Source organism: Meriones unguiculatus, chromosome 3 (assembly GCF_030254825.1).
Source record: "Meriones unguiculatus strain TT.TT164.6M chromosome 3, Bangor_MerUng_6.1, whole genome shotgun sequence".
Classification (NCBI taxonomy): Eukaryota; Metazoa; Chordata; class Mammalia; order Rodentia; family Muridae; genus Meriones; species Meriones unguiculatus.
This window is the reverse complement of record NC_083351.1, coordinates 73,219,013-73,244,341: the sequence shown is the minus strand read 5'-3', so window position 1 is coordinate 73,244,341 and position 25,329 is coordinate 73,219,013. Positions and strand designations below refer to the sequence as shown.

The 25,329-nt window shown below is 42.6% G+C and overlaps 1 protein-coding gene across 9 annotated transcripts in view; it reads left to right on the top strand.

The window, feature by feature from the left end:
- The window catches only part of Dgki (diacylglycerol kinase iota), a 453,496-nt gene that overhangs the window by 233,566 nt on the left and 194,601 nt on the right, over positions 1-25,329 (top strand). For 3 of the 9 annotated variants that reach the window (XM_060380190.1, XM_060380188.1, XM_060380192.1), the window contains exons 9-13: positions 3,067-3,189; positions 3,429-3,503; positions 3,996-4,094; positions 13,293-13,375; positions 15,305-15,365. In XM_060380190.1, the coding sequence (XP_060236173.1) occupies positions 3,067-3,189; positions 3,429-3,503; positions 3,996-4,094; positions 13,293-13,375; positions 15,305-15,365 (441 nt within the window). Of the gene's footprint in view, positions 1-2,487; positions 2,521-3,066; positions 3,190-3,428; positions 3,504-3,995; positions 4,095-13,292; positions 13,376-15,304; positions 15,366-25,329 lie in introns of all 9 variants that reach the window. The other 6 variants (XM_021638217.2, XM_060380194.1, XM_021638216.2 and 3 more) reach the window with 4 other exon arrangements.

Genomic DNA, 25,329 nt, shown 5'->3' with positions numbered 1-25,329 from the left:
TCATTTTTAGGTCTTTTAATATAACCAGTTATTTATGATCCCATAACCTGGATCATATCCCTCAAGGGTAATAAGAGCTAAAGTTTCATTTACAGTTAAATGATTCATCCATAAGGACTTCTTAACTGCCCAGGAAGGAGTCATAAGTCTGACAATGATAGCTGGTTGGAATACTTCTGTGGCAAGATAAGATTGCCCTGACACCTGGTCCAGGAAGACAAAGAGCCTTTATCTTTTCTGATGTCTTTCATAGAATGCCTAAAGAACAACTGCTGTTGAGATTAAACGACCACAGAAAACCAGTCTGAGTGGTGTTGGTCTTGTAAGGAGATCACTTAGGCCACTGTGTTAGCTGCCCTTGCTAGAATAGGCAGGCTTTGTTTTAGAACATCAAAGAAGCGTGAAACATTTCTTGACTCTTTCATCACCAATAATTTACAATTTTTTGACATTGCCTCTGTATTCTTGCAAAGCAGGTTACTTTGCTGATTTCCCTAGTACCAACCAAGGTAGGGCAAGCTTTGCTGTTAATTAGAGAGGTAGATTCTTAGCTTGTCATGTCTGTGGTTCATCCCGAATCTGCCTTGCTAGCCATCTGTTCCACACAAGATGCTGCTGCCTTATAAGTAAAGTGATGTTGGACATTTGTACACAAACAGAAGGGAGCTGTGGGAAGAGTGAGGTGTGCTGGGAAATTCCAGACTATTTGCTACTGCTTTTGACCATTCTTGGTAATAAAAACTTTCTTAGATCTCACATAGACACACCCAGGTACTGGAAGTCAGTCACTACACTTGTTTTGTTAAAAAACGTCTTGGTGAGTCTCAGAGGCACTTGCTACATCGATGCTGAAAGGTTGTTTTCTGCTTCTTACTAGAATTGAGTACCTTGCCTACTTGGTTTTCACGTTTTCCCCTCATTTCTAATTCCATGTTTCCCAAATGTGCTGGACCATGAAATTACCCCAAATGCTATACATTTTATGGTTAGTTTAAGAAAGTTATGTAGGGTTTTCACCTGATGCAGTAGAATTACGTCTTGGAATTTAATTGTTGAGCTCTATCAAGAACCAAGGCCCTTGGTGTATTCCTGCAAGCAACTGGTATTTGCATTTACTTTGCCTAGACAGGAAATGAACCAACACACTGAAGCAGCAAGGAGACAAACCATTATATTCTGAGCATGATTCTTGAAACTAGAAGAGGCTTAGTAAATATTGTTAGTCATATAGTATTTATTCTTTTTTAAAATCATGACTAGGATGTGGTTTTGCACTAAGGACTTCTGCTAGGCAGTAAGGCTGACAGGTGTGAGCAGATGCATATCATGGAATGGATGCAAAACTTACTTACTGTTTCACATATATTTTCTTGTGTAAACTTTACAACTGTCCTGTGAGGTATCATCACTTGATGTGAAAACTAAGAGTCTGTTACTTTAAACATTTGCCTGAGTCAGTTAATTGCATGCATCTCGTTGTAGAGAGCTGCTGGTGGATTTGTAGCAAGTCCATCAGATTCATGGTCCTCCTGGAAATTGGCTTTACTGGGGTTTCCTTGATGCCACTTCTCAGGTCCAGGCCCATCTTTCCAGCATCAGATACATGACTCATGAGGCTTGCTTTGGTTTCACATCAGACAGACTGAGTATTTCACAGGGACTTGATCTGAGCATTTTCAAAGCTCTCTGAGGGAAGCCGGTATGTAATGCTGGTTGAGAAGTGTTTGGAGCAATATTTGATGGCACCCAATAGGAGCTTCTTCTGTAGCCACAGCTTTTCCAGGTTCCAGATCATCCCTTTTCTGTAAGACGAAATTTACCAAAAGATGTTGACTTTTATAATGAAAAAGAGACAAGAACATGATAAAAGATTCCATTAGCCTAGGAATTTCAAAGCCAGTAGATCCGTTTGAAGGGCAAGTGTAGTAAACAGGAAGCAAGTAGACAAGGGAAGCTCCAGAGTCAGGAGCACCCAGTTTCCTGAATCTCTGTCCTGGAGAGTCTGTGAGGTCCTGAAGACATTTTCCCTTGATGGAAGAAGAAAACCCGTGGATGTACGGTGGTTCTTCAAAGAGTTCCCCAGCCCTGCTGAACACAGGCTGCACAGCAGTTTCTTTCTTTCTTTCTTTCTTTCTTTCTTTCTTTCTTTCTTTCTTTCTTTCTTTCTTTCTTTCTTTCTTTTTTTCTTTCTTTCCTTCCTCCCTCCCTCCCTCCCTCCGTCCCTCCCTCCTTCCTTCCTTCTTTTCTTTTACATTTAAGTAAAAGTAATTTTTTTTTAAAAAAAAAAAGCTTATTCAGATCATGTTGATTTTGATGCATTAATTTGTGTATTCCAAACAAATGTTTAGTTTTGAATGCTCTAGGGGGAAAATTGCTAACAGATTAGCTGTTAAGTTTCTTCAAGCTAGTTTGAAAACTATTAACTGCTCAAATAATGTAAGTGTATATTCTAATGTCAACTTCTAAGTTAAGAATTCTGCATTTCAGGCTCTCAACACTTGGTCAAACATCTATTATATGGTCAGTACTATCTTACCTTTGTGAAGATGCAGTCTAATTAATTATTGAGTCCAGTAGTTAAATATGATTTATGTTTGGTCGTCAACCAGTAAGTGTGACTGTCCTGTAAGAGTTCCTCCTCTGAGTATTTGTAGCAAATATTAAGAGAAAATGGTTAGTCAAAGTAATCATGGATTATGGTTCATAAAATCTCTTAAGTAAAATTAAGGGTCAGTAGATGTCAACAACTTTGTAGTTACTTCCATTAAAAAGTTCAAGGCTACTTAGTGGAGAGAAGACTTTTAAATTACTGTGTCTTCAGACATAGAAAGAAAGAATGATGCTTACCATCCACTATTGTAAGTGATCATAATAAGGTATCTTTGCAGCATTTAAAATATTATGCATCGGTGATGATAAGATAATTAGATTGTGAAGTTCTACTTTGGTCAAGTGTTATTTTATGACTATTATGAAAACAGATCATAAAAAGTAAACAAAGAAAGAAAATGAAGGAAAAAAAAGAAAAACATAAAAAATGGCCTCCTTTTTTACATTTCCACATAGGTGATCTCTATACCAGGAGATGAACTTGAACTTGGTTGGGCGGGAGACGGACCTGGTTGGGCGGGAGACTGGAGCCCCTCAGAGAATTTGGGATTCTTCCATTTTTACTGGGAGGGTTGGCAGGTATACCATGTGTTGTTATGTGAGTCCATCAGAGCCCCCCGTGGCGGGGAGTCAGTCGTTGACTCTAGAGCACACTGGTTTCTGTCTGTGGCTTACCCATGAACAGTGGCTTGGAAGTGTCAAAGCATGAGAAGCATGCAGTCAACAGCATGTGCTGCTGTCCTCTTCTACATGGTTCTGCATGGAAATGCCAGGGCTGTCTGCCTCTGAGTTTAGCTGCTCCCTTCTTTCCCCCACAGAACTCCCTGAAGGCTTCCAATCGGAAGAAGAAAAGAACAAGTTTTAAAAGGAAAGCCAGTAAAAGAGGAACTGAGGTAAGTCTTTCAGAGAGATGTGTTAGGTGTACAGCTTCCTCCACAAGAAGCTAAGTAGCCTGAGGATCTGGCTCACACTTAATTTTGTGATGTGCCTTCTACACACATTTTGTCCTTCAGCTCATTCTACCCACGCTGGAATCCTTCATGTTCCAAATCTATCAACCTATCCATCAGTTAGTCAAATCTGACCTGTCAGAGCATCTGCCCTTGCCTGGAATGTCTTTCCCCAAATGATGCCAATGAGAACTGACACTTCCAGAACTCTTAAAGTGTGCAGAGTAAAACCCAAAGCATAGCTCAGTTTTCTGGAGTAAGCTATGGTGGGAGGTGCTTTGTTCCAGGTGATGTGCACACGCCGCTCTGAGGATTCAGCCTTGTGGAGTAGGACTCGGATCTCAGGGGTGCTCGGTGGTGATCCCTCTTCCCTTGCTTTGTGATTGCATGCCAGCTGTCGGTGTCTGTTGTAACAGTGCTGCCTGCCTCTTCCAGCAGGAAAACAAAGGGCGTCCTTTTGTGATCAAGCCCATCTCCTCTCCTCTCATGAAGCCTTTGCTTGTCTTTGTGAACCCAAAGAGTGGGGGCAACCAGGTGAGTAATTTTTCACGAGTTTAACTCTGAATATTTGATGTCAAAAACACAATCCCCAGTACCCAGTAAAATAATATCCTAGGAGCCCAAGCATGTGAGGTCTGCAGGCTGCCATTCTCCTTCCATACACAGCTAGACCAGAGGTACTTAGAAAACCTCAGGGCTGACATTTTCTTTACAGGTTTTCTGGAAAGATCCATTCAGGGTTTCTCCCAGTTCATAGGTTTCAGTGAAAAGCAAAGATTTATTTGTGTTCATCATGGCCACAGTGAGGAAGAAAACAAATAGAAGCGTTGTGTGGCCCCTACGTCCATCTTCCCTCAGTTTTCATGATTAGGAAAACCTTTACCAACTTGTCTTTATTTCTTCCTATTATAATTTAACCTGACTCCTTTCTCCCTGTCCACAGGGAAAGGAACAACCAGAGGTCATTTGTCACAACAATTGTAAACAAGTACCTCAAGGCCAGAGAAAACCATCAGTTTCTAAAGCCTTCATTATTTCATCTGTTCTCTGTCCAGCTCTTTCAGTATGGCTTAATATTGACCCCATTTAGGAATACAAATACCTCCTTACAGAAGTTAATGGCATTCCTACAGCAGCCTTGCTCTGTAAGGACACAGCTTTCTCTATAATCCAGTCTTTTTATCTTTTTACCCATTTCTCTTCCTGCTCCCTGGGGCTTCTTATTAAGACTCTATTGTAGGCTTTGATTTTCTGCTATTTTCTTGGGAAATCTGGATGTGAAAATACTTTTTCTGACCACGGAGTGTACACTTTACACTTCAAGGCAAGACATTTTGAAGTTTCCCCATCAACTAGTAGAGATTTGAGACTCTTTAATCACCCACATGAGGAAGGATGATATAGCATTAGGGTTTTGATGTCACCATTGCTAAAATAATGGACATTATTTTAGCAGGATGAACTGGCTAGAGTGCAAGTTGTCATATGAGAGCTATGATTTGAAAGAAACCTCCAGTCTCCTCTTCTCCTTCTTCAAGATTCCTGATTGGCTGAAATGTGAAAATCAATCTCAGGACTATGAAGAACAGGGAAAACAGATGTTATAACACAGAAACAGTTTGTTTTCTGTAACCTTCATTTTCCTGTCTGTTAGTGGTAATCTCTTTCCTAGCCTAATAATATGGTTTCACAGTGAGTGGTAGGAAAAGACCCAGTGATGGTTTTCTTAGGGTTGATGCTCAGTTTGCCCTGACACACCCACACAGGGGCTGGCCTCTCTGTAGCCTCGCAAGGTGATTGATGCACGTGAGAATCCAGAGACTGAGCAAAGTATGTGCAACGAGTTTCATGGTTTTGGTAGTCCAAGCTGACTTTGAGTTCACTGGACAGCCAAGAATGACCTTGACCTTCCTGGTCTCTCCCTCTCCCTTCTGGGTGCTGGGATTACAGCATGTGGCACCATGCTTGGTTAATGTAATGCTGGGGACAGAACCCAGTATTTCATGTGTCCTCAGCAAGCATTCTACTGCCTGAGCTACATCCCCAGCCCTGAAGTGAGTTCGTTAATCACTCTGAGCCACCCCACCTCCAAGGATGCTTTTTAGTTTTCCATGTCTTTGCCAGCAAGACAGTTGAGATATAGCCCCATTCCTGTTCAGTCTCTTGTCAGTTAATAATGACGGAAGACTTCAGACTTTACCTAATGCTGCTTACTCTTATTAAGTACTAAGAGATCAAGGATGCTTCAGTGAATTTGGGGGACATCTTTTTTGTTAAGGACACGAAAGGTGGGTGCATCAGCCTGCAAGAGCTGTGGAGTTCCAGAGGGGACAGTGACGTGGAGTGATAAAGAAAGAGTGTCATGGAAGGGGCTGAACTGGAAGAGAGGAATTGTGTAGTTACGTCCAAAAGGGAATATGAGAGGCAAGTCCCCTCTCTTCTCTACCATGGGAAATTTCTGGGCATCCTTCAAGGCTCACCGTCACCCTTCCAAACCAGTTTTCAAAACCAGTCACCCTCTCCCCGGTGTTCTAAAGCCCTGGATGCACTAGTCTCTCATGGACGACAGCAGTCGTGTTCTCTGGGTGTATGTTCTCTTGGGGTGTGGGCATCAGAGGATGAGGAAAATTTGGGGGGATGGATCATATAGTAAACAAATAAGAAATTGTCTAAGAGAGCAGATGCTGCGGTGAGAATTCTGTATTTCGATGACACTGTGGTGAATGCGACATGCAGACAAAGTGTTAGGAAGTGTGATCTGATAGATTTCCCACCTGTGGAAAACGCTTTCAAGCCTGGGTTTGCGCATGGAAACCCAGTTTAAAGTGCTTTGTTTTTAAAAATCTTTCTGCTTATGAACAGAAAGGCAACGTATCTAAGTTTAGAGTGTAGACACTCGCCTGGGAGCCTGTTAAGTCACAGTCACCATTTCCTAAGTCAGGGTGGCTGTGAGTGCCCTGGGAGAGTGTCTCTTTCCTCACTCCTGCCGCTGATGCAGCTGCCTCCGCGCGGGGAGGCAGATCTTGCTGCCTGGCCAGGTCTTCCTGCTGCAATAAGCAGGGCGGAAGGGTGGGTATATTATGATTTTTATGGTTTAGCGATCAATTTACTTATCCTACTCATCTGACTTCGGGTGCGAAGTATTTCTTATTCGTTTTCTTTCTGAAGTGTAGGCTCCACAACTTTATTTTTAAACTTGTATTAATCTAAAGTAAACAACTAGATGATATCGCCACCTAGTGGCTTGTGAAAGAATCACCTCCTTTTCTACCTTTTAACTTCCTCAGGCTTGAAACAAAAAAAGAAAAAAAGTCAACATTCTAAATGATTATATTAGGCTAAACATACACCAGGCCTTTTTCTGTCAAACAACTCATTATTTCATCATTCTTCTTAAACCCCACAGTAGCTGTCTCTATTTTTCCAATGCCGTCGGCAGACACATGGCACTAGTATTTTGTGAAGGTTTAGACACTGGTTGTGCTGTTGGTACCAGAAATATTTGAGGAGACAGATACTGTTATCAGGCACTAAAACATCAGCTGTGAGTTGCTCTCCCTGTGGAAGGGAGAGAAGGAGTTTACTCCGACACGGTTCCCACTTCTGTGTGGGAAGTTGGGAAGGCCTGGGACACCCAGCTCCTATAATCTCGCACCCCCTTTACCGGGTTCAGTGTCCCTCTCTCATGTTACCTCATATAAGTCCACAGACGCACAGATGCCAACCACTAGAGTGGATCTGTAGAGCCCGGAGAGTTGAGCGACTCTCTGCTCACATTGTCCAGTGTGGAGTTCCAAGGCAGATGTGTGGTAGAAGCTGGGTGCTTGCACCAGAGTTCCGGGTGCTGACTAATTGGATGGATGAGAGCAGGCAGGTGGGATGTGGGTAGCTTCTGGTGTATCATGCTGGCTGACTTCATGCCACTCCCTGTGAACCAGTGTCCTTCCCGGCCCCCAACCAAGTCACCCTCCTAAGTCAGAGGCCAATTATACCAGTATGGACATAGGGAACAGATGAAAGAAACTGAATTCAAATGGGAGATCTGATTTTATAAACTGTTTCCAAAATACTTGGATGAATGAGACTCAGCGAAGTAGTTAGATTTTGAAGTGCTGGAAAGTTTTTGGACTGAAGCCAAGTAAAACTTTATTGTTTTCTACAGATTTAGGCTTCTGTGGGTCACATTGGCTTGGAGAGAGGGCTGAGAGACAGTAAATAGATGAGGGGACATGCCAATACCCAACCTCAAGATCTCCAGAGCAATCTCAGCAGATTAAAACACAGATCTGTCTGACACCCCCTTCTCTATGTTAACAGCTTTTGGGACTTTAATCAGTGGGATGCTAAGACCCAAATCAAGCCACATAGTTCTGTGGAGGGGCAAAGCATGCCTTGTTGGTACTGTAGTGCTGATGTGCCTGGCTTTCCTTGTAAGACATCTCCGTGACTATTTCCCACAGTGAAGTCCAGATGCCTCAGCACACAGAGCTTAGTCTACAGCTTACTCCACTGCTTTCTGAATCCTGGCTCCTAAAACTTTGCCGAGTGTAGTTTTCTGTGTCATGTCTTGTTCCTTTACACTTCCTGTGAGTTCACTCTGGACCTTCCCCCTTCTGCCCCTGTGGAAAGTTCAACTTTGTTCATCTCTCAGGATACAACTCAAGTGTCTCACTTGGGACACCTCCATCAGATCTCTGAAATTGTCTTTAGATGCTACCGTCCTGCATGGTTGCGCTTCCCACTGGACATCTCTGTCGCAGCATTTACCGGCTTCAGCAAGTTAATGTGTTGGTTTCCTTCCAGTAGAGTCTGCGCACTCAAGTGGAGGCCTGAACAGAGGAGAGGTTGTATCTGCAGTCGCAGGTTAAGCAGTGGGTTCCCTGGGGGCTGTGTCTACTGGAGGTAGTCATTCTTGAGCTCTTCTTCCCACTGAGTCTTTTCCCAGCTTACGTGTTGTCTGGCCAGCAGTTCTTATCGTGACTCTCTATGCCGCGCCTACGCGATGTGAACTGAGACTTGCTGGTCCTGTAGGATTCTCCTGCAGCACAATGCCAGAGCGCCCCGTGCTGTGGACTGCGCTGTTCTGAATTGCTTCTCCATCATGATCAAATTGTGCTTTATACTGCATAGAACTTGCTTGCATAGCCAGGGGCCCCTTGTTTGATTCATCTCTTCATTCTTCCACCTAAAACTACCCCACACATAGAGGTGAGTGGGAGTGCTGTGAATGGATCTTATTTATGTCTGTAATAATCTACCTCTTTTCCGAGGAGTTGCATTTTCCTGCAGCCACCCCCTTTCCCGAATGGGAAAGGATACCGTTCTTCACTCTGCTCCCAAGAGGACTCAAACTCTTAATAATTAAAATAGTCAGCAAGTTATTGTATCTGAAAGTTGAACTGGAATTCATGAGCACTACTTTTCTTTTTTCAAGAAAAGCAGTCTCAGAAATAAAAGTTGCAGGCCTTGTGTTTGTCATGCAGCAGGTGAGAACCATCATGTGCTTAGACTTACTAGTGACAGTTGTGTAAATGACTGAGTAGATTTTGTCTCAACACCAAGAAGCAAATGACGCTTTTCCAGTGAATGCTATTTGTGTGGCCATTTGTGTATCCATTTAATAAGTTGCCCCAGTGAAAGCACTAAAGTAGCTTTCTCCAGTGCTATAGGCAGTTGGCTGGTCTCATTTAAGTGGGTGAGTGTTTGACTTTAAGGACCATCTAGCTTGTATGCCCCACTACCAGGATTGCTATAAAAAATGCTTTCATTCAAATTCTTGTCATTTCTTTTTATAGCATATTGTGAAAATAAAGTGTGTGTGTGTGTGTGTGTGTGTGAGAGAGAGAGAGAGAGAGAGAGAGAAAGAATATATGTGTGTGTCCATATCTGGTGTCTTCCTCACTTCTTCAATCACTTTCCTTGGGTCTTTCACTTTCCTTCTTTTCTTTTCTTCTCTTTTCTTTTTTCTTTTTCTTTTTTCCCTCCCTCCTTCCCTCCCTCCCTTTCTTTCTTTTTTCTTTCTTTCTCTCTCCCTTCCTTCCTTTCATTTTTTTCTTTCTCTCTCTCCCTTTCTCCTTCCTTCCTTCCTTCCTTCCTTCCTTCCTTCCTTCCTTCTTTCACAGACTTGCTGTCCTGGACTTGCTATGTAGACCAGGCTCTTAGAGACCCACCTGCCTCTGCCACACAAATGGCAGTGCTGGGATTATAGGCCTGTGCCACTGCACCCAGCTTCCTTGGTCTTTCCTTGGTGGCAGGTTCAGGTGACTGAACTTGGAGCTCACTGACTTGTCTGGACCGGTTGGCCAGCAAACTCCAGGGATATGCCTGCCTCCACCTTTCTGGTGCTGGGTTACTAAGTGTGGGTCTGGCTTTTAAAATAGGAGCTGGAAATCGAAACTCAGAAGTTTCGATTTAAACAAAATTAAAAAAAAGTTTTTTTTTTAATTTTTATTTTTTTCTTATTAGTTACATTTTATTAACTCTGTATCCCAGCCGTGTCCCGATCCCTCATTCCCTCCTAATCCCACCCTCTCTCCCTCATCTCCACCCTGAGCCTTTCCAAGTCCACTGATGGGGGGGGACCTCCTCCCCATTCATCTGACCCTGTTTTATCAGGTATCTTCAGGACTGGCTGCAAAGTCCTCCTCTGTGGCCTAACAGGACTGCTCCTCCCTTGGGGGATGGGGAGGCCAAAGAGCCAGTCATTGAGTTCATGTCAGAAATAGTCCTTGTTCCCCTCACTATGGGAAACCCCTTGGTTATTGAGCTACCACGAGCTTCGTCAGAGCAAAGGTTCTAGGTTATATCCATACATGGTCCTTGGTGGAGTGTCAGTCTCAGAAAAGACCCTGTGCCCCGATATATTTGGTCCTTGTGGAGCTCCTATCCTTTCCCCATCATACTAACTCCCCTTCTTTCATATGATTCCCTGTACTCTGTGAAGGTTTGGTTATGAATCTTAGTGTCTGCTTTGAAACACTGCTAGGTAGAGTCTTTCAGATCCCTTTTGCGATAGACTCCTGTCATATGTTCAATGCAATCCCAATGAGGATTGGTCATCTTACTCTGTGTCTACTCTCTTGATTATCATTTTTAGGTGTATAGATTTCATTATGTTTATCATATCTTATAGGTCTATGTAAGCGAGTATATACCGTGTTTGTCTTTCTCCTTCTGGAATATTTCACTCAGGATGATCTTTTCTAGATTCCACCATTTGCCTGCAAATTTCATGATTTCCTCCTTTTTGATTGCTGAGTAGTATTCCATTGTGTAAAAATACCACAATTTCTGCATCCATTCCTCCGTTGATGGACATCTGGGTTGTTTCCAGGTTCTGGCTATTACAAATAAAGCTGCTATGAACATGGTTGGAAACTCAGAATCTTTACCCTTTCTTAGCAAGTGCTTTCTGTACCTCCAGCCCAGCGCTACTTTTTAACAGATGCTATGTCTGTCCATGCCTAGCCAAGCAGATTATTTCTCGAGTCCAGGGGTGCTGGTCCAATAGATTGAAGCCAGAATAGGCTCCTTGGGACATAGCAAGAACAACTTGCAAGGCTTTGTAAGCCTTCCTCTCTTGGAATGATACATTGTGATAATTAGGTGTTCAGTTAACACAGATTTAAAATGAGCAAAAGTGAAGCCATGCAGTTGATCAAATCTTTTACAGAAATTTTAAGTTAAGCCAAATAACCTTTCTGTGCTTTATATTTTCCTTTCTTGAAAGCTGGTAATTATCTCACATTGTATTTATAGTAGAAGAAGCTGAAATTGAGATGTGTACTCTGCCATAGCAGAGCACATCAACCGTTCACGCTGCTTTAGGAGTCTAAAACAGAAAATTTGACTTTCTATCCAGTCAGCTGAATATCTTCTTTAAATTAGTTTGTCACTAAAATGATGCTTATGTTACATCTAACGTAGAATATGATCAACATAATCCTGAATGCATTTGTAGCAAGGCCCAACATGGAAAGGAAGAAAGTGATATCCATGTTGCTGGTATGATATCCCTAAATCCTTGTTTGTACTTGACAGGGAGCAAAATATGTCATTTGGTGAGGCCAAAGGAGGTGTTCTGATAGCTAAGAATGGAATGCTAAAATTACAGCAAGCCTGTGAGAAGCCAGAACTTTTAGATTACAGCTTTGGGGGATCTGAGAGACAAAAGACCCGCACTGGCTCCTGTACCAGTTGACACAGTAGGGAGATAATTACCAACCACACAGTGACCTCACACCAGCAAGCGTAATCGCAAAAATTGATTAACAAAGGAAGAAGGAGAAAGGGACCAGCATGTACTGAGGTCTCTATTGTGCCACGGGCGGCACTAGATGTATGACCATCAGTGAGTCAGGTGGCTCACATAATCACCCTGGAGGGGAGACATCCCTGTTCCTTCACATACTGCACCTGTGCCAGAGTCTACGCGCTCTCCGTCCTTAGTCCTCATCCCACGTCTCTAGCTCTTCATACTCTCGTAGGGCAGCCCTTCGACACAGCAGACTGGATAGGAAAAGATCATGGCTCTACTGCATTGCACTTGACAAACTGATGAAAGAATCAAAAGATTGCTTGCTGTGGCTGATAAAAATGAATGATTTTGCTCAAGCTTAAAAGTCTGTTGATACTGGTTAATTTGTTTATTTTTCCCTCGGTAGGCTTGAAGAAGCATCTCTAAACTACCTTCTGTCTGTCACAGTGGTTCTCTCTGTGAATATCATAGTTCCTTAAACCACTGCAGATGGCTTAGGATGGTTTGGTTTAAGCTGACATAGACATGTAGGTCAGAAAGGGTCAAAATAGACTATGATAGGATTAGCTAAAATGGCAGCCTATGTCATTTAACATTAAATTTTAAGCTTTATTGTTTACATTGTTATTGTCCATATATAATATAAATTATGGGTAATATTAGCTAGTATGGACTTAGTGAAATAGTTTTCTATAGGAAGCAAAAGAATAAATGAAATCGTATTTATTTTATATATAGAAGTTTAGTTCTATTTATATATGTAGCAATTTTATTTTGATACAGCTGTTACTATGTAATCCAACCTGGATATATATATGTATGTGTGTGTATGTATGGAATGAAAGATATATGTATACACACATATGCACATACATATATGCTTTCATTTTTTCTACTTCTGTAAGAAAAGTTATTTCAATAAAATTACAATTACAATTAACTAACATCGCCTGTACTTCTGTTTCCAGACAAAGTAAAAATTGATGGTAAATGACACAGTCCGGCTACTTTCCTAGACGGACTTTTCAGCATTGCATAGTGATGTCAAACTCATATATATTGTTCATTAAGCACATATCACATGTTGCTGCAATTGAGCCTTATAGAAGTGGGCCCTCATTGTTCCGTGTGAAAGAGAACACATGGTAAAACTAATGAAATCATCCAGGTTGCACCCATCTCACCCGAACCCACACCCACTCCAGGTGTGTACATACAAACAATCGAAGGCTATGGCTTGTAATCAAATCTTATCTAACGTATTTGCTTGGTTTTATTGCAAGTGTGTACCTGCCAAGACGACAGGCATTGGGTCCCTTTTGGTGGGGCTTGAGCTGCAGACGGATCTGAGCTGCATATGGTGAACGCTCGAGCACCGTGTGCACTTTAACCCTTTGAAGAGAGAATGACTGTTTTTTTTTTTTAAGTTTGGGAAATTCTGCCTCTTATTTACTCACTTGTTTATTCTTTTGTAGGGAACCAAAGTCCTCCAGATGTTCATGTGGTACCTGAATCCACGGCAAGTCTTCGATCTTTCTCAGGAAGGGCCAAAAGATGCGTAAGTCTGGAAATACCCTCCATGGGCCTTCTGAATTTTAGGCAAGTGAGGACCATAGGATCTGGGGTCAATGCTCTCTACTATCTGATGGCCTGCTGAAGTGTTTTCTGCTCATCTTTCAGTAACTTTCTTACTTGCATTTTGCGTTTCTTGAAAACTCCTGTTGCCCCCACCCCCACCCCGTCATTGCATTTGTTTCCACCAAACCATTTCTGAGCAATCGTTTCTCAAGTGCTTGCTGCTAGTGTATGCAGGCCTGAAGCTTATTCTTAGAAAGTTGGGGAATGAGAAAGGAGTCCGCTTTTCTATTTATGCATTGTATCTCCAGTTTCAGAGATATAATGTGAGTTTATAATCAAAGGGTCAACATATGTATGAATAAACCTTTGATCTGGAGAGATTGTATGCATATGACTTCATCCAGAATGGGTATGTGGGGATAGGGGAGAAAGCAGAAGTGAAAGGAAAGAGACAGAAAGCTAGAGGAAGGGAGGGGAGGGGTGGAGGTATTGAGATTAACTAACTGTAGCTTTGGATGCTACAGTTCAGTGGGACAGGCATTTAATTTCTCTTCCACCCCCTTTCTGGATTTAGGTGTTTAGTTAGAAGTGTTGAAAATTTTAAGTCTAGATGTACGTGACCCAATATAGCAGGAAAGAATGGGGGCACTTCCCTTTCTGTTTGATTCCCTGTATTAAATCCATTACATTACTAAGACAGTTTTGATGACATTTGAGATGACAGTTATTTTTTTAATAAGTAGTAATGTCAGTATGAAAGAGATGTCAATTCAGAGGGTTTAGAAAATGATATTCCTGTACAAAATGGGTAAGTTAAATATTTTAAACATGAAAGGAAATAATAATTACAAAACAAATTTCTGTTGTTCCCTTACTCTGTGCATTTCTTTGCCACCAAGGTCTGCTGTGAGACTTATTTGTTTTAATGTTTGTTTGTGTCACATTAAATATGCTTTGCTGGCTTGTGGTCATTTAGATTTTATGTTTATTAGGATTTTGTATTACTTTAAGTTATATATTACATGGATGTTTCATAAGAATCAGAGCAAGACAAATATTTTCAGGCAGATCTATGCTATTTATAAGTAGATGGTGGTTTCTGGAGCAGAACTGCCAATGCCTGCCTTCAGCAGGAAGCTTTCTAAGGCAGAATGCCTGGGCTTTCTTGAGAGCCAATCAGAAAGGTAAAATGATCTGACCCTAAGCAGACACTTTCAAAGTAAAGACAATCAGGTGGACTTGCCCTGCCTCAGGCTGAGGGTGGAGGAAAGGCTGTGAGAGAGTGAGCGAGCGAAGGTGGTTGACTCATGCTTGCTGTAATGACAGCAGTGATGAGACTTCTCCATGTTTTTCAGTTTTCAAATTTTCAAGGATTAAACATGGGAAGTGTAGATTTGAAAGACAAATAGACTCAGGAAAAGCTAATCAAAATTAAATACAGTGCAAACACATAAAGATTACTGATTATAAATTAATTCAGCTTTTTTTTTTTCTGAGAAGGGAGAAAGAAGAGTGATAGGAAATTGAAAAGTAGAAAGGAAGTAAAAAACTAGAGAGCAAAATAATGTGAATTATGTGAATTGAGAGGATGGCAGAGAATTATGAGAAGACAAGAGGATACCCCATCTCCCATCCCAGTGTTGGTCATGGAGTACCAGTGTCTGCTTCTGGTTTCTGATCCAATTGCAGGGTCAGTTTGCCTTGGTTCTGTGGGCAATGAAAAAACACACATGTCCTCTGTGGGTGGTACACATGTGCTCTCTGGGTAGTACCCGTGTCCTCTGTGGGAGTACCCGTGTCTGCTGTGGGTAGTATTCATGTCCTCTGTGGGTAGTACCCATGAATTTTGCCCCTTGGTTCATCTCTACAGAGAACAATGTGCTTACTTAGTTTTTCATTTCCTCTCTAGGCTGGAGTTGTACAGGAAGGTACCAAATCTGCGCATTCTGGCCTGTGGTGGGGATGGAACGGTAGGTCTTTGAAAGAGAATCTGTTCTCTCCCTTATCCATCTATCTTTCGAATTGGATTCCCTGTGGGAGGTTTTTTCTTCAGCCCCAGTCTTTCCAATCCCCTCATGTGAATGCCAGTCTGATGAGATTCACAAGCCCTAAGGCTGAGAAAGTCTTTGCTGTTCTCATGGGACGTACTTAGCCTTCTGCAGCACTGTCCCTCAACGGCACTGCACCATTTCTATTGTCATCACTGGAATAGAAATTTTCACAAATGGTTAACTCCTTCAAATACAAGCTGAGGCATTTCCAGTTATCTTAGCTGTTTCATAGCTATTGACCAAAATTTGTTTTTAAACCAGTACAAAAAATAAAAATGCTATCACTAACCCTTGTATACTGTAACTAGTCATTGTTAGTCGCTTTGAGAGCAGCTTTCTTACAGGAGTAAAATGCTGCTTCATTGTGATTTTGGTTTTTGATTATTAGTGGCATTGACCTTTTCCCCGCAGAGCCGTTCTCCATTCACGTGTTTGAAGAAGTGCTTTATTGCAGAGCCCCTTTTAGATTTGCTTGTGCTTCTGTGGTTGGCTGAGTTCTTTAGAACTCTTTATTTGCTGTGGATAGTTATCCTTCGTCAGGCGTACAATTTGTATAATAAATAAATTGATAAATGGATGAATACATAAATGAATGTAAAACAATGGTGGGCAAGACTCTCAGCTGTCGCTCAGTTGGTTTCTAATGACACGTCATAGACCGCTCGTACACAATGGGATTTAATGATTCCCCACACAAACACAATGTGGTTTCTGTGGCTCAAGCTCCGGTCACCAGGCTCACGTGGCAAATGCTTTCCTCACTGAGACATCTTCAGAATCACCTTGCCCTGCCCTTGCCTTCCTGTCTTCTGTTTTTAATTTTGCTGCTAATTTTCAGTTAAAGGATTTCTGCGTTGTGTTTGCTTTGTTTGTCTCCCCTCCCTCCTCCATTGTTTTCCAAGACACTGTTTCTCTGTGTAGCTTTGGCTCTCCTGGCATTCCTGGACCCCACATAGTGGAAGAAAAGATATGACTCTCAAAAGTTGGCCCCTGTCTTCCACATGTTCTTCATGGTACAAGCATGTGCACCCATTCATTAACAGTCTCTCTATCCCCCTTTCCCCACTTCCTTTCTCTTTCTCTTTCACAAACATTTAATAAAGATTTAAAATTTCTTTATCCTTGTTAAGCTTGACTCTCGTAGTATTGTTTTTTCCTCTGCCTTTTCTTGAGTTTCCTCAATACAGTTTTTTTAAAATCCCTAGTCTAAAAATAGGCTCACAGCCATTACTATGCTTACTTTCTTGTGCTTTACCTCTGCAGTAGGAGAGACCCCTGTGACCTGAGAGCTCTCTTAGTGGTGGTGACGTCATCTGAGCATTGATGCTTTAGGCTTTTATTCCAGTCTTTGCACTTTGGTTTTACTTGTGCCTCTCCTTAGAGAAACTCTTCAGAGGTTTCTCATCACCTCTGTAGTTGCTTTTGTTATTTCAGCATTAGAAGGTTAGTTCCCGCATTCAACATCAGTGTGTTGACACAGTTTTAACACTAGAGGGCAGCCTAAGCCCATGTTTATCCTAACCCACAAAGGCATGTCATTCAGCTTGAAACAAACTTTTCTGTAGATCTGGGCTTCACCCAAACACCTTATCCACAGCAACTTGCCTGTGCTCACCGAGGGACCAGCATCAGGCCTCTGGTCACTCATGAGGCAAAGCTGTATCATACTGTGAACCCACAGCTTATCAAGACAGAACTGGGGTAGACACGGTTGGTGATGCTATGAGCTGTGCATAGCTGAAATAGACTTATGGCATAAGACAGCTAGAACCAGCTGAAGGTGATGCTGGCCCAAAGGAAGCCTCATATACTGGGGTTATATGTCTATTATAGCACCAAGGCAGGTCCAGAGGCTCTTTTGCTAGCACAGCGTGGCAGTGGAAGCTTTTCAAACTTCCCCAGTGGCATGCCTGGCTCTGGTTCCTAGGCTAAGTTACCCCATCATCGGCAAATGGGAGCTTACTCCACACTAGGCTCAGTTGAGATTAGACTAGTGTTGGTGAAGGCACTTTCTAATGTCAGGTTGAGTTGTATTTAAGTCACCCAGATCAAAGGGCCAGTACAATCTCAGGTGTGAGGCTTATGACACAGCCAGAAGGGGTGTATGCCAGAATATGTCTTTTTTTTTTCCACTCATTTTTTTAAAATATTTATTAGTTACAGTTTATTCACTTTGTATCCCCCCTGTAACTCCCTCCCTCATCTTCTCCCAATCTCACTTTCTCTCTCCCTTTGACACCCGTGCCCCTCCCCAAGTCCACTGATAGGGGAGGTCTTCCTCTTCTTCCTTCTGATCCTAGTCTATCACGTGTCATCTGGAGTGTCTGCATTGTCTTCTTCTGTGGCCTGGTAAGGCTGCTCCTCCCTCAGGGGAAGGTGATCAAAGAGCAGGCCAATCAGTTCATGTCAGAGACAGTCCCTGTTCCCATTACTAGGGAAACCCACTTGGACACTGAACTTCCATGGGCTACATCTGTGCAGGGGTTCTAGGTTATCTCCTTGAATGGTCCTTGGTTAGAGTATCAGTCTCAGGAAAGACCCCTGTGCCCAAAACCCACAATGAGGAGAGCAACAGAACAAGTCTTTTATTATGGCGCTAAGATATTGGCTGGGCAGCAGTGGTGCTGAGGCAGGACTAGAGACTCCGTCCTGGAGCACCATTCTGGGGATGGCTGGGTCTTCAGAAATGGTGCTTTGGCCACCATCACTGAAGTTAAGCTGGGACACCTGAGTCTTAAAACCAGAGGGAGGAAGGCCAATATTTGAGTCTGCCCCTCTGGGGCATGGGTCTGTTTCACATGCAGGGGCCGTCTTTGCCCAGTGTTCGAGCCCATTTTTGAAGGCTCAGTACTGAGCTCAAAGGCAGAGTCCTGTGCTGGTGGTCATGCTCTGCCAGCACGTTGAGTCTGCCTCTGCTTCTGCTGCCTGAGGTCAGAGGGCAGAGTACTAATGGAGGTGGCCAGGTCTTCACAGGGGCAGCCCAGCAGCTCTCCCTGAGAACAGACCTACCGCAGGGTGGGGCCTGTTTCTCTTGCATTTGGTTTCCCTCTGGTAAGACTGGTAGTGGGTTTCAAGTCTAACATAATTTGCTCCCCTTCTTCCAAGTTAGGATAGCTTTCTCCTCAGCACTTGGGATTGACTCCTCCTGTTTTTCCCAGGGTGCTTCTTCTTCTTTTGATTGTGCCGAGACTAGGCACTGTACCATTTCACCTGAGCTGTTAGCGTTTGTGAAGGTAGCACGGTGCGCAGCAGCTTTTCAGACTCTATGTTGTAAAGAGATGGCTCCTGCAAAATGTTACCTAGCCACTATCACCGCATTGCTATCTGCTCTTAATAATTGGTTGTACTTAAGCAGAAATCTGTGGTTTCTGTTGAAACCCTGTGCTTCTTTTCTGCTGGAAGTAAGATGTAGAACATTGAATAACGTTGTGTGGCCTCAGAGGTCATTCACTTGGTTGGCATTTATAACATTTTTGCTTGTGTGTGCACGCTCACGTATGTGCAGGTGTGCATGTGGACATCAGAGGTCAACCTTAGGTGTCTTCCTCAATTATTCTGCGCCTGCACTCTCCCCCTCTCCTCTCCCCAACCCCAAACCTTTCACTGAACTATATAGCACACTGATTTGGCCAGAATGAATAACCAAGGAGCCCCAGCATCTTCCTGTTCTTGTCCCCCTCTCAATGTGGAGATTATACAATGTGCATGACAATACTCACCTTATATTTTATATGGGAATTGGGGTTCCAATTCAGTCCTCAGGCTGGTGCAGCAAGCACTGTCCCCACTGAGCTCCTTAGCCCCTCATCTATATTTATTTTTTATGGAAAGTATAGAATTGGTCTAAGTTCTCCTATCCTGGATGCCCGTGTTTATCATGTCTCACTTATATCTCCGCTTGGCCTCTGTCTTCATGCATTCAGCAAAGGCAAAGATCAGTCGGGGCAGAGTATGTGATCTGCCCTGTGTGCTTGTTTCTTGATTTGGAGTCTGATGTTTCAGAATCTAGCACTGTTTTATGGACTATCTTCAGGTTTCCCTTAAGCTCTGTGATTATGATGTTTGACTTCTGAAGGTAGCAGCAGGTTCTCCTCTCATACCTGGGAGCCCTGGACACCACACTGGATGAACAATAGATGCTAATGGATGCACATCATATGCTAATGAATGAACTGGAATAAGGAAGATCAGTGTCTCCTTTGGCCCACGCTTCATGGACTCTCCTAGTTGAGGAAGTAGGGTTTACCCTTCTTCAAGATTTACAATTATTAGCTTGTTAAATTCTTTATAATGTCTTGAAACTGTATGTGTTTTAGGCACCAAGCATGCCAGAGTGGAGTTGGATGATCATTCTTTGAGTTCTAACACTATAAAAGATGTATAAGCTTCCTACATTAAAACTTATGTACAGGTGACTGGTGATGTTAAAGAATATTCTTTGTGGTGTCACCAACTGCCAGGTTGACTCTGTATAATGAAAGGGAACACCCATGGCTACAGTTACCTGACAATCTTCTTACCTTCCTTTGTGACTTCAACCTCCCACTCTCCTCTTCTCTTCTTTAAGTTTTATTGACAGATAGATAGACAGATGTCAAGATGTTCACTTGACATGTCTGGTGACCTATACTCTAAGTTTGTTTGTTTGTTTGTTGTTGTTTGTTTTTAACTCAAATCCATAGGTGCAGCCTACTTAGGATTCCCAAGCTGCAGATCTGTACTGATTAGGGTGCCTCCCACTCCCCTGTCTCTTCCCCATGTATCTGCCCCTGCTGGGACCCTCTACCATCCTCATTCCTTTGTTTTCTCTACTAGGGAATACATATTCCAAGAAGCACAATGTTAGGTCATGCAGTACTGCACCATTCTCTAGAATCAGGTAAATATTTGGAAGGATGAGATTTCAGTGCTTACATGATAGGAAGAGAGCTAAGCCCAAAGCTTGTGAGACAATTATGGAGTTAGAACTAAAGCCCCCCACCCAGCCAAACTGAAAAATAATAGAATAATAGAAAGAAAGTTAGAAGTTCGTTCTGTCAAGAAAACAGAGTTTCAAGACACGGGCAGATATTGAGACTGAACAATTAACCTGCATTAGATTCCAGGAAATAATGGTGTCTTCAAGATTGCAATTTCAGTGGGGCCTTTGGGGAAAAGAAACAAAGAAAGAAACAAGTAAAAACCAGAGTGGTGAGTGGAACACAGACATGTTGCAAGAGCTGCTAAGAGCCAGATTCAGTCCCAGCATTTAGTGTCTTCGAATGTCTGGGAACTGTTGTCTGTCACTGGCTCTCTGATACACTGCTGACCTGCTTCCTCTGCTGTTTCCTGTCTGGTCTTTTCTGCTATCTTCTCATCATATACACCATAGTTAATGACCACTACACAAGACTAAGAGTTCTTTATGTACTAGGTTATCTTTTCCTCTTAGGGACTTTATCTAATTTCAGTTGTCATGCTGTTCCATGAAGTTCATAAATACATGAGTAATTTGTGCTCGGGGTCCATGGCCACTCGAAACAGTCGTGTCTAAAATGAAAGCCATGTGCTTCCCTAGGATGGGAGCACATCGTAGACTCATCACTTTTGTCAGTGCTAACATCTATTATTCCATTAGTGAGAATCAAAACTCTAATTATCTTAAAGAAACTTGGTTTTACTTCATTTTCCATGTTAAAATCAGGCATCTGTGAAGGCATATGAGGTCTATGAAATATTTATCACATGTGATTACTAGTTTGGAATATGAAGTTTTTAAATTTTTAAGAATTTGTATTCAGGCTGGAGAGATGACTCAGTGGTTAAGAGCCCTGTCTGCTCTTACAGAGGTCCTGAGTTCAATTCCTGGCAACCACATGGTGGTTCTCAACCATCTATCCTGTGATCTGATGGCCTCTTCTGCAGGTGTACATGCAGATAGAGCACTCATGTACATAAGAATAAAAAAATATATATCTAAAAAATGAATTTATGTGCATATGAGTATTTTGCCTGCATGTTTGCCTGCATGCAATGTGTATGCCTGGAGATGGCAGAAGCCAGAAGAGGGCATCAAATTCCCTGAAACTTGAGATCCACCATGTGGGTGCTAGGAATCCAATCCAGGTCCTATGGAAGAGCAGCCAGCTTTCTGAATTGCTGAGCCCTCTCTGCAGCCCCTGGAATGTGAAAGTCTTATTTTGCATGGAGGCAGAATTTATGCAAAGAGACAGCCTGGTAGATCAGTGAGGAAAAAATGCAGGCTTTAAGCAAGTGGAGTGTAATTCTCTGGCATGTTGGGTACATATTTGACATGAGGTATGCGGTCTTCAGTTAGTGAGTACATCTGTCACTGTAGATGCTGTCAGAATTCTGTCAGAGTGCTGACACCACTCAAGGAGGAAACACAGATGGAATATTTTTGGCTGCTGCTGCTGTTGATGTATTAACTATTAACCATATGAATTATGCAACATATTAGGTAACACATAGAAATTTCGTATTATTTTGGGAAAAAGTTTTGAGGCTTCAATATCAGTTATTTTGTTTTTGTGTTAATAAAACATACAGGAGGATAGGAAGAGTGATCTCTCTCTGAGGTCTATGTTGAACTATGATGGGTGGCATTTTGCAGTGTCTTTAAAATATGACTGTAGATATGCAACACATCCAGTTTGACTCTACCATTTAGTGGCCAGGGGCTTCGTCTCTAGAGAGCACAGATATGGTTTTCCCAAGTTAGAGGCACATAGGTCCAGGTGTCAGCTTCCCCCTTTGATCCCTATGCTGAAAGAAAACTTAGATAACCCAAGAGTGTTCTGTAACTTTGATGCTTAGAGTCTAGAACTAACCACTCTAGCCAAGTTATATATGTGTGTCTTTCCTCTTGGTTATGCCACACTGCCAAATGCTTGTGCTGATTCCATGTTTCTACATGGAGAAACACATGGGCGCAGCCACTTCTGCCACAGGTATCCCTACCATGGTCCCTTATGGAATAACCTGTGTACGCTGACCATCTGGCTCTTGACTCTGAGAAAGTAGGTGGGACCATCCAGCTCACCTTTAGCCATTCGCGTGTTCTTCTGAAAAGCTACAATTAGATTGACATTTGTCATTCATTTCACATTTACTCCTTGCTCATTTGGCTCCTCTAGATTAAGAGTAGTAGATGACCCGTATTTCTTAATGGGTAGGAGTGCAGGGTAGAGGTTACACAGATGAGACAAGTTAGACATGACCGTGGTAGGGCCTAGTTGATCATGTGAAGCTCTTTCCTCCGTAGCCTCTGTCTCTCTGTATTCTACCCTCCCCTGAGAAAGCACATGGCGTGTCCTCAGCATGCATTCATCAGTGTTAGCGGATGGGTAGTTGTCCTAAATCCATACTTTATTTTGTCTTTATTTTCTCTGGTCACATTTCTTCAGGTTTTGTGATAAGCTTGAGGTTCATAAATTAAGACTTGAGCATATAAAACATTAAAAGAAAAATGCTAGTTTCGCTCTTCCTTGGCATCTGACTTGTTTTAGGAACCCTTATAAACACCAGCTTGGCTGATACACAATCTTTTATATAAATGATGTAACATTTGTGTGGAACCTACATGAATTTTGTACACACCTCAAATCATCTCTAGACTATGCATAACCTCTTATGCTATGTAAATAATATGTAAATAGCTGCATTTTAAGGGAACAATGACAGGAAGAAAGTATGCACTTGTAGTATAGACACAGATGTTTGTTTGAAAACTTTAGTTCACAGCTTTTAAAATCCTTGAGGGCTAGGGATGACTGTACCTGTCAGAGTTCAATGTTGTGCCTTGCTTTTCTTTGAGAGTGGAAGAATGTGGCTGTCATTCTATAATGTGTCCTTCATCCTTTTCTGATGCACACAAGGCAGTCAGTGAACAACTGTTCTATTAGAGGAAATGTCAGCTCATTGTCATCTATACCCCCCAGTCCTATCTAATGTCAATGCACCATAGAAGGCAAACACTACTTGGTGTCCTTCTGTGACAGTTAGAGCTTAACAAACCGGCAGGCGGTGGCAGCATTGGCCAGCTGCTGCTGCAGTGCTGTGCCTGCTCAGGCAAGAGGCAGGCAGAAGGACCCAGTGTTCTCAATCTGTCACTCCTGCTGCTCCTACTGAAGGAAGGGCAGAGCTGCAAGCTGGAAATGCTTTGGCTAAGTCAGGATAATTTTCTTCACTGGCGAGGGGAACTAGTTGGAAGGGTGCTAGTGGTCTGGCACAGATAATTTGGGGTAACATTAAAGCCCGAGAAAACAGAACCTAGTTGAGATTCTGTAGTTTGAAATCTGGGATTACGGTGAGAGCAGGCTTCTGGTTACAACCTGGGAGGCAGAGCCCCACATACAGCTTTGGGGCCTGAAGATCTTTTACATAGTTTTGTTTTGCTTTCATAGGGACAAACGCAGAGGGTGTTACCCATGATCCTCCATTTCTCCTGCTACTGCAGCATAATTGTGTCCATCTCTTTTTGACGGCTTCTTTCTATTGTAAGAAAGCCTGGCTTCTGGTATTATTTATGGTTTATAAAGGACAGACTCCTTGGCAAGGGTGAGGCTGACTTTCAAGTTGAAGGCTCAGCTTTCTTCAAGCAGACCAGTGGGAAGAGGGCATTTTGCTTTTAGGAAATGACCTTTGTGGATGAAGTAAGAGGACAGGAAGAAAAATAGAACTGGGTGCAGCAGCTAATGTTAGTTTGCATTTCTTATTTGTCAGGCATGTACTCCACATGGTCAACTGAGAAAATGACTAACGTTCAGGCACAGTTGCTCTCCATTTTACAGACAAGAAGGAGTGTGCTAAGTGACTTGTCCCCTCCAGTACACACGGGAGCTTGGTTCCAGTGCCAGTGTCTCCTTCTGGGTCTTGTGCCTCCTGCCCCACCACAGGGCTGCCTCTGGGCAGCTGGAAGTTGAGTAGTAATGACACTCCTCTCGGGAAAAAAATTTTTTTGAGACTGCTCCAAGAAGAGTCACTGATATACCTCATCCAAATAATTCCCTGCGAAACAGAAGGCATTATGAGAATATCAAGATAATAAAAGTCTTTTAAAAGTCATATGATGACATTTGATGGTGGCAAAAAAATGAATACAAGATGGCCTGCTTGTAGTCAGGGAAACTATTTGATCAAGGAAATAATAAGCTTGAAATAAATGCATGCACACAGACAGACACACGTGCATGTGGACACACATATCCACGCAGTACCTGCACATGCCTAATAGACACACATTCAGTTTGTAAAGTAAAAAAAAAACCATCTTTGTGTGCAAGTCTGAAGAATTCTGCTTTGTCCTTGGAGATGACAGTATGAAATCCACAAGCTCCCAAGGCTCTGTGAGGAGCCAAGCACAGATCAAGCTGAGCTCTTGGGAGCCTCTTTTGAGAAAGCAGATAGCAGCTGAGCCTAAGAAGGGTTGATTGGCAGCTGTTAAACTCATCGCAGGAAGTCACTGGACACATTTCTTTGTGGTAATCCTCTTGCTTTTCCATTCCTTTCTGTGTGAGCCTTCAAGTGATTTAGACATTTTCTTTGTGGGCTCATGTTCAGAGGCGGTTGTTTGATTTTCTCTTTCTATGTCTGTTCCATTTCCTTACAGAGTATTTTAAGAGTTCTCAGACTAAAACTATGTTTGCTGTAGGTGGTGAAGGCTCTCATGCTAGAAAGACATCCCTGGATTAGTGGGAGACTGGCATAACTGTTTAGCAGACAGAGGCTGTCTCACTTTCTTCCAAACACAGTGATTCACAGTCCAGGTGGCCATGGCCTCAGGCAGTGTTCTTCTGCACTTGGTCCCTACCATCCTTTCCTCTGCCTAGAGAGCAGTGGTACCAGGACAGACTCTGGTACAGTACAGCAGGGGGCATGGTTT